Here is a 13,173-nt window from a genome sequence, read left to right on the forward strand (position 1 = left end):
ATCTGATGCTTTAGAAATTATTTTATACCCTTCTCCTGACTGATATCTTTCAACAATGAGATCCCTCTGATGTTTTGGAAGCTCTCTGCGGACCATGGCTTTTGCTCTGAGATGCAACTAAGAAAATGTCTGTAAAATCCTACTAGAACAGCTGAACTTTATTTGTGATTAATCAGAGTCACTTTAAATGATGGGAGGTGTGTAAAGTTCTGACATGATTTATCTTTGTCTCATTCTATTACATCACAAAAACCTGGCCTTTTCACAGGGGTGTGTAGACTTCTTTTATCCTCTGTACCTCCATCTGGATGTCAGCTATCATGGTCACCCAAAAAGCTGAGAGATACAGAACCACGATCTGGTGTTAATCTGATGAAGTAGACGTGGTGGGCAGGTTGATAGACACCAGAGACCGGTCTAAGATGGAAGGATTTATTATCGGGGGGGGGGGGGGGGGGGGGGGACATAGAGGCAGAGAGAGGCAGACATAGAAAGACCAAAAGAGAGGGGGACAGAAGGAGAGAGAGAGAGGAGGGAGAGAGGACGAAGAGACAGACAGAGAAAGAAACCAAAAGACAAAAAGAGGAGGCGGAGAAGGAGAGAGAAAGGGAGAGATGAAGGAGAGAGAGAAGGGGGAGATGGAGACAAATAGAGAGAGAGACAGAGTGTGTTTAGAGCCAGTCTAATGTTGAGATCCTATCTACAGAAACAGAAACAGGGCTTGTGGGTAAAGGAGTAAAAACAGATTGTGTCAGCCAGGTGAGAGAAAGATAAAGGAGGAAGGGATAAAGAGAGGGATGAGAAAGACAGATAAAAGGGGCTGAGGTGTTAGAGGATTGAACTGTAGATAAACATAATGGAAGATCTCTGTCTTTATTTTGGATTAGCGTAGAGATGGGAGAGAAAAGTAAGGATTTAAAGCTGGCTGGCCCACATTCATGTCTACTTTAACCCTTTGTCCATGCTATCTTAGAGACAAAGAAATCACACAGTAAAAACTGCAGTTTAATTTTCAAAACCTATATGTTTATATTAATGTACTTTTTCTCTGCTTACAACAAAATAATAGATCCAGTCTTGCGAAGTGTTATTTGTTGTTATGGTTTGTTGTACTGAAAGAGGGCTGAAATTATGTTCATAGTTTGTTGTACTGAAAGAGGGCTGATATTATGTTCATGGTTTGTTGTACTGAAAGAGGGCTGAAATTATGTTCATAGTTTGTTGTACTGAAAGAGGGCTGATATTATGTTCATGGTTTGTTGTACTGAAAGAGGGTTGATATTATGTTCATGGTTTGTTGTACTGAAAGAGGAATGATATTATGTTCATTCAATCAATAATGTTTCAAACTTGTCAAGACTGGGTCTGTCATGTAGGCACAGAACAAGAAAAATAACATTAACGTTTACATTCCTTGAACACTACTCATTTCGAACCCCGCTGAGCAGAGTTCATTCAACTTATAACTGAGTGGGACCAAATGTGACACTAAAGTTAACCTTGCCATTCTTTATATTGTGTGTGGATATTTGTGTGTGGGAATATGAAACACACCATCTACGGATCTTCACATATACAGTATCTCAAAGAAGTGAGTACGCCTCTAACATTTTTGCAAACATTTGATTATATCTTTTCAACACTGAAGAAATGAAACTACAATGTAAAGTAGTGAGTGTACAGCTTGTATAACACAACACACAGCCATTAATGTCTAAACCACTGGCAACAAAAGTGAGTACACCCCTAAGTGAAAATGTCCAAATTGGGCCCAATTAGCCATTTTCCCTCCCTGGTGTCATGTGACTCGTTAGTGTTACAAGGTCTCAGGTGTGAATGGGGAGCAGGTGTGTTAAATTTGGTGTCATCGCTCTCACACTCTCTCATACTGGTCACTGGAAGTTCAACATGGCACCTCATGGCAAAGAACTCTCTGAAGATCTGAAAAAAAGAATTGCTGCTCTACATAAAGATGGCCTAGGCTATAAGAATATTGCTAAGACCCTGAAACTGATGGTGGCCAAGACCATACAGGTGGTTTAACAGTTCCACTCAGAACAGGCCTCGCCATGGTCGACTAAAGAAGTTGAGTGCACATGCTCAGCGTCATATCCAGAGGTTGTCTTTGGGAAATAGATGTATGAGTGCTGCCAGCATTGCTGCAGAGGTTGAAGGGGTGGGGGGTCAGCCTGTCAGTGCTCAGACCATACGCCGCACACTGCATTGAATTGGTCTGCATGGCTGTCGTCCCAGAAGGAAGCCTCTTCTAAAGATGATGCACAAAAAAGCCTGCAAACAGTTTGCTGAACATAAGCAGACTAAGGACATGGATTACTGGAACCATGTCCTGTGGTCTGATGAGACCAAAATAAACTTATTTGGTTCAGATGGTGTCAAGCGTGTGTGGCGCCAACCAGGTGAGAAGTACAAAGACAAGTGTGTCTTGTCTACAGTCAAGCATGGTGGTGGGAGTGTCATGGTCTGGGGCTGCATGAGTGCTGCCGGCACTGGGGAGCTACAGTTCATTGAGGGAACCATGAATGCCAACATGATCCCCTCCATTCGGAGACAGGGCTGCAGGGCAGTATTCCAACATGATAACAACCCCAAACACACCTCCAAGACAACCACTGCCTTTCTAAAGAAGCTGAGGGTAAAGGTGATGGACTGGCCAAGCATGCCTCCAGACCTAAACCCTATTGAGCATCTGTGGGGCATCCTCAAAGAGAAGGTGGAGGAGCGCTAGATCTCTAACATCCACCCGCTCTGTGATGTCATCATGGAGGAGTGCAAGAGAACATTTACAGATATACAGATATCCACAGAGCACGGTTCTTCACAGATATATAGATATCCACAGAGTACGGTTCTTCACAGATATATAGATATCCACAGAGCACAGTTCTTCACAGATATATAGATATCCACTAGGACGATCTCTAAGCATTCGTATAAGCAAGGCTATGGCCTGACAGAACACTCTGGCACAGACCACAACAAGCTATGAAAACATGCTCTTAATTGTAAATGTTCATTCAGCTGCTTTCATTGATACTGCTTAGGGATGTTATGGCATGGATTCGAAAACCCCCTTAAATTATGAAGGTAAAGCATACAGCCCTTCCACAACCATCCCTCTCATGAGGGCCCTTTGAAAAAGTAGCCTTGGTGGTAAATTAGTGTGGAGGGATACACCCGTCAGACAGGCAGTTGATGGATAGAAAGAGGTAGAGAGGAGACAGGGGATGGAGAGTTGGAGCAGGACGGTGTAGGGCGGGCGGAGGTTTCACACTTCAGTGTAATTAGCCTGAGTCTCTGCTGTCCTAATGAAAGATTTAACAGCTGATACACAGGAAGGCGCCAGCCTGGCAAGACACATCCACAGTCAGACCAGAGATTCATCCTGCTTGATCATTTAAATATTAAACAAATCAGGCAATTTAGGAGCTGTTTACCATAATCTGACATTCAGGGTCACCTTGGTACCAGAGAGAATGGCAGCATATACTTCTGAACACAGACAGCGGTATTGTCAGACCCAGGAGGAACATCTATTTTTGAGAAACAGTTCTTAAGATGGAATTAAGTGTTAGAAGTTTGTGTTTTTCAGCTATTCTTCAATTTCTTCCAAAATCTAAGTCAAATTCAAAGTGCCCTTGAAATAAGAAAACACAGGGGAATGAGCAGCGGATGACTTCATGAAAGTAGAATGCGGTGGGAACAGAGCCCTGTGGAACTTTGGAGATGTCGTTAGAATCTCTACTAATTTCATAGTGTGTAGGTTGGACTTCTCAGCTCTGATGATTGTTCAGGTCTTGTTCAGGTTGAACTTGAATATAAAGTTACTTCCTGGATGTTGCAGTGGGCGCTAAATCATTCAATTCTTCCTGTTAATTAGACCGTCCATGCTTTACTGCTTAAGTATTCTCAATACAATGTCCTACCATGTTATCATGCATGTCATTAAAAGCAGCGTGAAACTGTCCGCAGATCTCAGAACAGCACCGTGAGCAGTGCAGAGAGTAGTACAAACCCCTGCCAATGAAAACACTGAATGGATTCCGGTCGCTGGCCAATAGGAAAATACACCATGAGAGAAGCAGAGGGAATGGAGAAATATCATGTGAAGAAACTGGGTTGAATTATGTTAGTGTTATATAGTGTTTCTTCAAACACTATTAGTAGAGGGGAGATTCTGGGGGTGGTTGAATGCAGGTTGTGGACAGATTGGGGGGAATTGTGTATTCGTTAGATGTGAGATTGTGGAAGGTTGTAAACCAGTTTTGGGAAGTTTGTGCAGGGGTGTTGAGGAAGTTTTGTATTAGTTAAGGGGAGTCTGAGTGCAAATTTGACAATAGTTGTAGTAAGGTTGTGTATGGGTTAGAGGGAGGGTAATACCAGAGAGGTGGAAGTAGGGAGGACGTGTATTCGTGGAGAAGTAGTTACAGAGAGGTTGTGTAAAAGTCAAAGCAGCATGAGAGCTAATATACTGTATTAGAGTCTGGCCATGCGGGAAAGATGAGTCTTCTCTACTGGTGACCCAGAAATGCCAGCAGGCACCTTTTATTGAACGCTGTTAGGCAGAGTGGAGGGGGGCACGTGGAGAGGGGGGGTCATAAATCCACTGTTTAAATTTCACATCGCTGGGAAAACAGCGGGACCATAATCATAAAATGTAATTAAAATCTGAAGGATTTTACTCACTTTGTTTACAGAGCAAAAGTCAGCCTCAAAACACACGGAGATGCTGGAGCATGCACGCAAGTGCACATGCATGCGCACGCACGCTTGTTTTACGATCAAAATTGATTTCCATTAAAACGTTGTTCTAATCTCTAACCTTAACTTTAACCGCTAAAAAGACCTCAAGCCATGATTTGCTACAAGTAGCGAGGACATCTGGACCTGACCAGGATAATATGAAATTCAACACTACTGTTGTTTTCTCCTTGGGGTTTAAGGCCAGGTGTCTCTGTAAAGCACTTTGTGACAACTGCTGTTGTAAAAAGGACTTTATAAATACATTTGATTGAAATTTGATAATACAATCCTGTTTCCAAAAGGTTGGGACGCTGCATAAAATGCTAATAAATACAGAATGCAAAGATGTGCTAATCATTTATCCCTAGATTTAATTGAAAATAGTACAAAGACAAAATATAAAATGTTGAAACTGAGAAATGTTATTGTTTTTGGAAAAATACATGCCCACTTACAATTTGATGCCAACAACACATTTCAAAAATGTTTGGACAGGGGCATTATTACCACTGTGTTACATCACTTCTTCTTTTAACAATAATCTGTGTTTGGGAACTGAGGAGACCAATTGTTGTAGTTTTGAAAGTGAAATGTTTTCCCATTCCTGCTTGATATTGAATTTCAGCTGCTCAACAGTTCAGGGTCTCCATTGTTTTATGTTTCATTTCATAATGCACCAAATGCAGGCAGGCCAGTTTAGCACCCAGACTCTTTTATTACGGAGCCATGCTGTTGGTTTGGTACTGTCTTGTTGAAATGAGCAAGGCCTTCCCTGAAAAAAGATGTTGTCTGGATGGCAGCATGTTGCTCCAAAACCTGTATATATTGTTCAGCATTAATGGTGCCTTCACAGATGTGCAAGTCAACCATGCAGTGTGCACTAATGCGCCCCCATACCATCATAGATGCTGGCTTTTGAACTGTGCCCTGATAACAAGCTGGATGGTCCCTCTCATCTTTATTCGGGAGGATACGTCATCCATGATTCCCAAAGATTATTTCAAATTTTGATTAGTCAGACCACAGGACAGTTTTCCACTTCGCCTCAGTCCATCTTAAATGAGCTGGGCCCAGTGAACGCAGAAATGTTTCTGGATCTTTTATAATATTGGATGACCAAAGATCATGGCCATCCAATATTGGTTTTCGCTCTTGTGGTTTTCGGCATTGCGAACAAGGCCAACATTTCTCTATGTTCTCTGAAACTTTTGATGATATTATGTACCGTAGATGATGAGATCCCCAAACTCTTAGCAATTTTACGTTGAGAAATGTTATTCTTAAATTGTTGCACTATTTGCCTGCGCATTCTTTCACAGAGTGGTGAACCCCTCCCCATCACTTCTCACTTCTGACAGACCCATCCTCTCTGGAATGATCCTTTAATACCCAATCATGTTACTGCCCTGTTGCCAATTGACCTAATTAGTTATGTAATGTTCCACAAGGTTAACTTTTCCAGTCTGTTGTTGCCGTCCCAGCTATTTTGAAACTTGTTGCTGCCGTCAAATTCAAAGTGGGCATATCAAGAAACAATAACATTTCTCAGTTTCAACATTTGAGATGTTGTCTTTGTACTATTGTCTACTGAACATAGGGTTGAAATGATTTGCACACCCTTGTATTCTGTTTTTACATTTTACACAGTGTCCCAACCTTTTTGGAAACGGGTTGTAGTAAACGTGCACACTATACCTCACACACACACACACACACACACACCCACACAAACACACAGACCCCCACACAGACCCCCACAGAGGGAGTGCGGTTGGTTTTAACAACACAGCATTCAGAAAAAAAATAACCAGGAGAGACGCTGATGACAAAATTCTATCAAACAAACTGATAGTGTTCATGTGAATGGATGAACGAACAGATGAATATGATGATGAAAACTCATGACGGCTACAGGTTCGCCTTCAGAGTTTCCAAAACCGAGAGCTTTCTCCAGGGGATTGCCTTATAGGGTTAGGGTGAATTGCACTGAAACACACAAACTGACTCACCCTGACAGAATCCTTGTGGGTGTAGGAACTGCCCCTCCAGACAGCTGGTCCGACAGTAGCCGTGATGGAAGTTGGCCAGAGGAGGGCAGGAGTCACAGTCAGCCTGAGACAAGCCTGAACACTCCTGACAGGACGGGTGACACCCTGGGGGGAGGAGTAAGTTAACATCGGGTGACACTATTGGCCGTCCACTGGCGACAACAAACATGAGGACCCATAAAAGGATCATATTAGGGACATATTAGGAGAGACCCTAAAATGTGCAGAGCTATCAGACGAAGAACAACTAAAGTCCCCTACAGTAGATCGGCAAGGACAGACAGTTAGTAGATAATGCTGAATGGTCAACTCCCGGCCAATGAGGTGGGAGATAGTAAACTGGGCTTTGCTAATGGTTTGCAGATTAAAGTGACTCCATGTCACAGTCTGACGCTAATTTAATTAACGTGAGAAGTCTGAGGAGAAGCCCATGGAGCTGTTAAAGCCCTAGCCTCTTCCCCACATAGAACGCTAATCCCTATGAAGTGTACTACTTTAGAACCGAACCCACTGAACTCCGGTCAAATATAGCACAACATAGCAAAATAAATTCCATAAGGGAAAACTAAGTACTCTGATTTTTCAAAAGCATCAAAATTAAATGACTTTCCACACTAACTGAACATGTGTTCTCTGTCATAGTGCTTCAATTGGGTGTGGATGTCAATGATTTTCTGGAAAATTCCAAAGAGCCTCTGGGAAATGGATGCCGCCTTGCTGCCCTTTGATATACTTTAATGAAGTGAGGAATCTTATCAAGAACTTTTCAGCGACTCTATGCCAAGTGTTGTAAAATAGCTACCCACTTGGCTGTTTCTTCAACAGCTAGCGTGCATTTCTAAAAACCATTGTTAGTGTAGTAGAATCTTCAAAGAGGCCCAAGAAGACATTACAGACTTGTAAGAAAAAATGTAAGACTAGTTTGTTTTCCTCAGTCGGAAAAGGGTGGCTTGCCCACTTCAGGTTGGTGGAGAGTGCCTGCCTCAAGTGGAGGAGTTTAAGTATCTAGGGGTCTTGTTCACGAGTGAGGGAAGGATGGAACGGGAGATTGACAGACGGATCGGTGCAGCTTCTGCAGTAATGCAGTCGATGTATCGGTCTGTCGTGGTGAAGAAAGAGCTGAGCCGCAAGGCGAAGCTCTCGATTTACCGGTCAATCTACGTTCCTACTCTCACCTATGGTCATGAGCTTTGGGTCATGACCGAAAGGACAAGATCCCGGATACAGGCGGCCGAAATGAGTTTTCTCCGCAGGGTGGCTGGGCGATCACTTAGAGATAGGGTGAGAAGCTCGGTCACCCGGGAGGAGCTCAGAGTAGAGCCGTTGCTCCTCCACATCGAGAGGGGTCAGCTGAGGTGGCTTGGGCATCTTTTTCGGATGCCTCCGGAACGCCTTCCTGGGAAGGTGTTCCGGTCCCATCCCACCGGGAGGAGACCCCGGGGAAGACCTAGGACACGCTGGAGGGACTATGTCTCCCGGCTGGCCTGGGAACGCCTCGGTGTCCCCCCGGAAGAGCTAGAGGAAGTGTCTGGGGAGAGGGAAGTCTGGGCATCCCTGCTTAGACTGCTGCCCCCGCGACCCGGCCCCGGATAAGCGGTAGAAGATGGATGGATGGATGGATGGATAGTTTGTTTTCCATCATTTGCTTTCCTAAAAGACTGTGTTTAAACTTGTCTTGCTTGTAGGGAAATGTGTGGAGCGAACAGCTCCACTAGTGATGTACTTTCTACAGAAACTGTGTTTGAGTGTGTATACCTGTACAGGTGTTGTCCTGAACGGTGTGTCCTTGGGGACAACTGGTGACACACTGTCCCTCATGCAGGATATAGGGTGGGGCACAGGAAGTGCAGTTCTGTCCACTTCCTCCAATGCATTCTAAGCAGGAAGGGAAGCATTCTGAAATGGTCAAAGAGAAAGAGAAGAGTTGAAGCTTAAAAAATATTCATCATATGTCTTCAACTGACTGAAACATGAGCCCACTGATACAGCATTTCAAATCTGTTTGAAAAACAACTCCCAGTAACATTGCACTCTTCAACTGAATAACTTCTGTATTTTTGGAAATTGTAGTCAATTAGCAGACGTGTCATCCTGGGTAGCATCATGGTTATGGTTCTCCAACCTCTCTCAGGGACCCCCACTGTTCCATTTATTAGAGGTTCTCCAAATATAGCACATTTTAATAAACTCGTCAACTAATTATCACCCCCTGAATACTTTATTCAGATTAACTAGTTCAGGGTTACTTAAGGGGGTGCGATCTCGTCAGGCTCCGTAAAAATATCTGTTTGATCCCACTTGATACTCATAATCGTATTTAATCATGATTGGAAAACCTGGAAGTTAGATTTATATGCTGGTAAAGCCTATAGCTCAAGTGCACATAATTGCACCCTGTCTCTGAGTGAGTCAAACTCTATAAGTCAGAGTCCGGCTCTGAGTTGTTACAGGCAAAGATAAACAGGTCTGCCCACCCCTAAATTTAAACATCAACATTCGTCATATTATTTTTACAGAATCCTCTATTCAGGGGGATAGGCAAGATTATCTAATTACAGTGGAAAACAAACATGGGCTCGGCTCACAATATAACATCAAGATGTTAGCAATGGAAATACAATGGAAAAAGTAGGACAATTACATTAACACTGCAAAAACAGGGGGAAAATGTACCTAGATCGATATCAACAATAACTAGCCAACTAGGAAGTCTGATTCAGACAAACTGTTTTGAAAGAAATGGGGGATATATTTTGACTGACTTTGGGTGTGCGTGTGTGAACTGATCGTAGGTAAGCAGTAAACAAGTCAGTGTAGAGTGAAAGTAGAGGGACTGTTTTCTCAAGGACAGAAATCTCATTCAGTATACAGTGGGGCAAAAAAGTATTTAGCCAGCCACCAATTGTGCAAGTTCTCCCACTTAAAAAGATGAGAGAGGCCTGTAATTTTAATCATAGGTACACTTCAACTATGAGAGACAAAATGAGAAAAAAAATCCAGAAAATCACATTGTAGGATTTTTTTAATTTATTGGTAAATTATGGTGGAAAATAAGTATTTGGTCAATAAAGTTCATCTCAATACTTTGTTGTATACCCTTTGTTGGCAATGACAGAGGTCAAACGTTTTGTGTAAATTTTCACAAGGTTTTCACACACTGTTGCTGTTATTTTGGCCTATTCCTCCATGCAGATCTCCTCTAGAGCAGTGATGTTTTGGGGCTGTCGCTGGGCAACACAGACTTTCAACTCCCTCCAAAGATTTTCTATGGGGTTGAGATCTGGTGACTGGCTAGGCCACTCCAGGACCTTGAAATGCTTCTTACAAAGCCACTTCTTCGTTGCCCAGGCGGTGTGTTTGGGATCATTGTCATGCTGAAAGACCCAGCCATGTTTCATCTTCAATGCCCTTGCTGATGGAAGGAGGTTTTCACTCAAAATCTCAGGATACATGGCCCCATTCATTCTTTCCTTTACACAGATCAGTCATCCCGGTCCCTTTGCAGAAAAACAGCCCCAAAGCATGATGTTTACACCCCCATGCTTCACAGTAGGTATGGTGTTCTTTGGATGCAACTCAGCATTCTTTCTCCTCCAAACACGACGAGTTGAGTTTTTACCAAAAAGTTATATTTTGGTTTAATCTGACCATATGACATTCGCCCAATCCTCTTCTGGACCATCCAAAAGCTCTCTAGAAAACCTCAGATGGGCCTGGACACGTCTGGCACTGCAGGATTTGAGTCCCTGGTGGCGTAGTGTGTTACTAATGGTAGCCTTTGTTACTTTGGTCCCAGCTCTCTGCAGGTCATTCACTAGGTCCCCCTGTGTGGTTCTGGGATTCTTTTGATAATTTTGACCCCACGGGTTGAGATCTTGCGTGTAGCCCCGGATCGAGGGAGATTTTCAGTGGTCTTGTATGTTTTCCATTTTCTTATAATTGCTCCCACAGTTGATTTCTTCACACCAAGCTGCTTACCTATTGCAGATTCAGTCTTCCCAGCCTGGTGCAGGTCAACAATTTTATTTCTGGTGTTCTTTGACAGCTCTTCGGTCTTGGCCATAGTGGAGTTTGGAGTGTGACTGTGTGAGGTTGTGGACACGTCTTTTATACTGATAACAAGTTCAAACAGAGCCTCTTAAAAAAGAGGTTACAGGTCTGTGAGAGCCAGAAACCTTGCTTGTTTGTAGGTGACCAAATACTTATTTTACCGAGGAATTTACCAATAAATTCATAAAAAATCTTACGATGTGATTTTCTGGATTTTTTTCTCTCATTTTGTACCTGTGATCAAAATTACAGGCCTCTCTCATCTTTTAAGTGGGAGAACTGGCACAATTGGTGACTGACTAAATATTTTTTTGCCCCACTGTAGATGTGTTCCATGTGGAGTTGAGAATGTTATAGTGTGTTTTCATTCAGTATAGATGTGTTCCCTGTGGAGTGCAGAATGTTATAGTGTGTTTTCATTCAGTATAGATGTGTTCCCTGTGGAGTGCAGAATGTTATAGAGTGTTTTCATTCAGTATAGATGTGTTCCCTGTGGAGTGTAGAATGTTATAGTGTGTTTTCATTCAGTATAGATGTGTTCCCTGTGGAGTGTAGAATGTTATAGTGTGTTTTCATTCAGTATAGATGCGTTCCTTGTGGGGTGCAGAATGTTATAGTGTGTTTTCATTCAGTATAGATGTGTTCCCTGTGGAGTGCAGAATGTTATAGTGTGTTTTCATTCAGTATAGATGTGTTCCCTGTGGAGTGCAGAATGTTATAGTGTGTTTTCATTCAGTATAGATGTGTTCCCTGTGGAGTGCAGAATGTTATAGTGTGTTTTCATTCAGTATAGATGTGTTCCTTGTGGGGTGTAGAATGTTATAGTGTGTTTTCATTCAGTATAGATGTGTTCCTTGTGGGGTGTAGAATGTTATAGTGTTTTCATTCAGTATAGATGTGTTCCTTGTGGGGTGTAGAATGTTATAGTGTGTTTTCATTCAATATAGATGCGTTCCTTGTGGGGTGTAGAATGTTATAGTGTGTTTTCATTCAGTATAGATGTGTTCCCTGTGGGGTGTAGAATGTTATAGTGTGTTTTCATTCAGTATAGATGTGTTCCCTGTGGATTGTAGAATGTTATAGTGTGTTTTCATTCAGTATAGATGTGTTCCCTGTGGAGTGTAGAATGTTATAGTGTGTTTTCATTCAGTATAGATGCGTTCCTTGTGGGGTGTAGAATGTTTCTGTGTGTTTTCATTCAGTATAGATGTGTTCCTTGTGGGGTGTAGAATGTTATAGTGTGTTTTCATTCAGTATAGATGTGTTCCTTGTGGGGTGTAGAATGTTATAGTGTGTTTTCATTCAGTATAGATGTGTTCCCTGTGGAGTGTAGAATGTTATAGTGTGTTTTCATTCAGTATAGATGCGTTCCTTGTGGAGTGTAGAATGTTTCTGTGTGTTTTCATTCAGTATAGATGCGTTCCTTGTGGGGTGTAGAATGTTTCTGTGTGTTTTCATTCAGTATAGATGCGTTCCTTGTGGGGTGCAGAATGTTATAGTGTGTTTATAAATCAGTATAGATGTGTTCCCTGTGGAGTGTAGAATGTTATAGTGTGTTTTCATTCAGTATAGATGTGTTCCCTGTGGAGTGCAGAATGTTATAGTGTGTTTTCATTCAGTATAGATGTGTTCCCTGTGGAGTGTAGAATGTTATAGTGTGTTTTCATTCAGTATAGATGCGTTCCTTGTGGGGTGTAGAATGTTTCTGTGTGTTTTCATTCAGTATAGATGTGTTCCTTGTGGGGTGTAGAATGTTATAGTGTGTTTTCATTCAGTATAGATGTGTTCCTTGTGGGGTGTAGAATGTTATAGTGTGTTTTCATTCAGTATAGATGTGTTCCCTGTGGAGTGTAGAATGTTATAGTGTGTTTTCATTCAGTATAGATGCGTTCCTTGTGGAGTGTAGAATGTTTCTGTGTGTTTTCATTCAGTATAGATGCGTTCCTTGTGGGGTGTAGAATGTTTCTGTGTGTTTTCATTCAGTATAGATGCGTTCCTTGTGGGGTGCAGAATGTTATAGTGTGTTTATAAATCAGTATAGATGTGTTCCCTGTGGAGTGTAGAATGTTATAGTGTGTTTTCATTCAGTATAGATGTGTTCCCTGTGGAGTGCAGAATGTTATAGTGTGTTTTCATTCAGTATAGATGTGTTCCCTGTGGAGTGTAGAATGTTATAGTGTGTTTTCATTCAGTATAGATGTGTTCCCTGTGGAGTGCAGAATGTTATAGTGTGTTTTCATTCAGTATAGATGTGTTCCCTGTGGAGTGTAGAATGTTATAGTGTGTTTTCATTCAGTATAGATGTGTTCCTTGT

The 13,173-nt window shown here is 42.2% G+C and overlaps 1 protein-coding gene across 4 annotated transcripts in view; it reads right to left on the reverse strand.

The window, feature by feature from the left end:
* Window positions 1-13,173, reverse strand: part of fras1 (Fraser extracellular matrix complex subunit 1) — a 189,835-nt gene that overhangs the window by 65,002 nt on the left and 111,660 nt on the right. For all 4 annotated transcript variants that reach the window (XM_034296447.1, XM_034296446.1, XM_034296445.1 and 1 more), the window contains 2 exons: window positions 8,565-8,705; window positions 6,771-6,914 (listed from right to left, as the gene is read on the reverse strand). In XM_034296447.1, the coding sequence (XP_034152338.1) occupies window positions 6,771-6,914; window positions 8,565-8,705 (285 nt within the window). The remainder of the gene's footprint in view (window positions 1-6,770; window positions 6,915-8,564; window positions 8,706-13,173) is intronic.

The sequence above is a fragment of the Esox lucius genome, chromosome 13 (genome assembly GCF_011004845.1).
Source record: "Esox lucius isolate fEsoLuc1 chromosome 13, fEsoLuc1.pri, whole genome shotgun sequence".
Taxonomy (NCBI): Eukaryota; Metazoa; Chordata; class Actinopteri; order Esociformes; family Esocidae; genus Esox; species Esox lucius.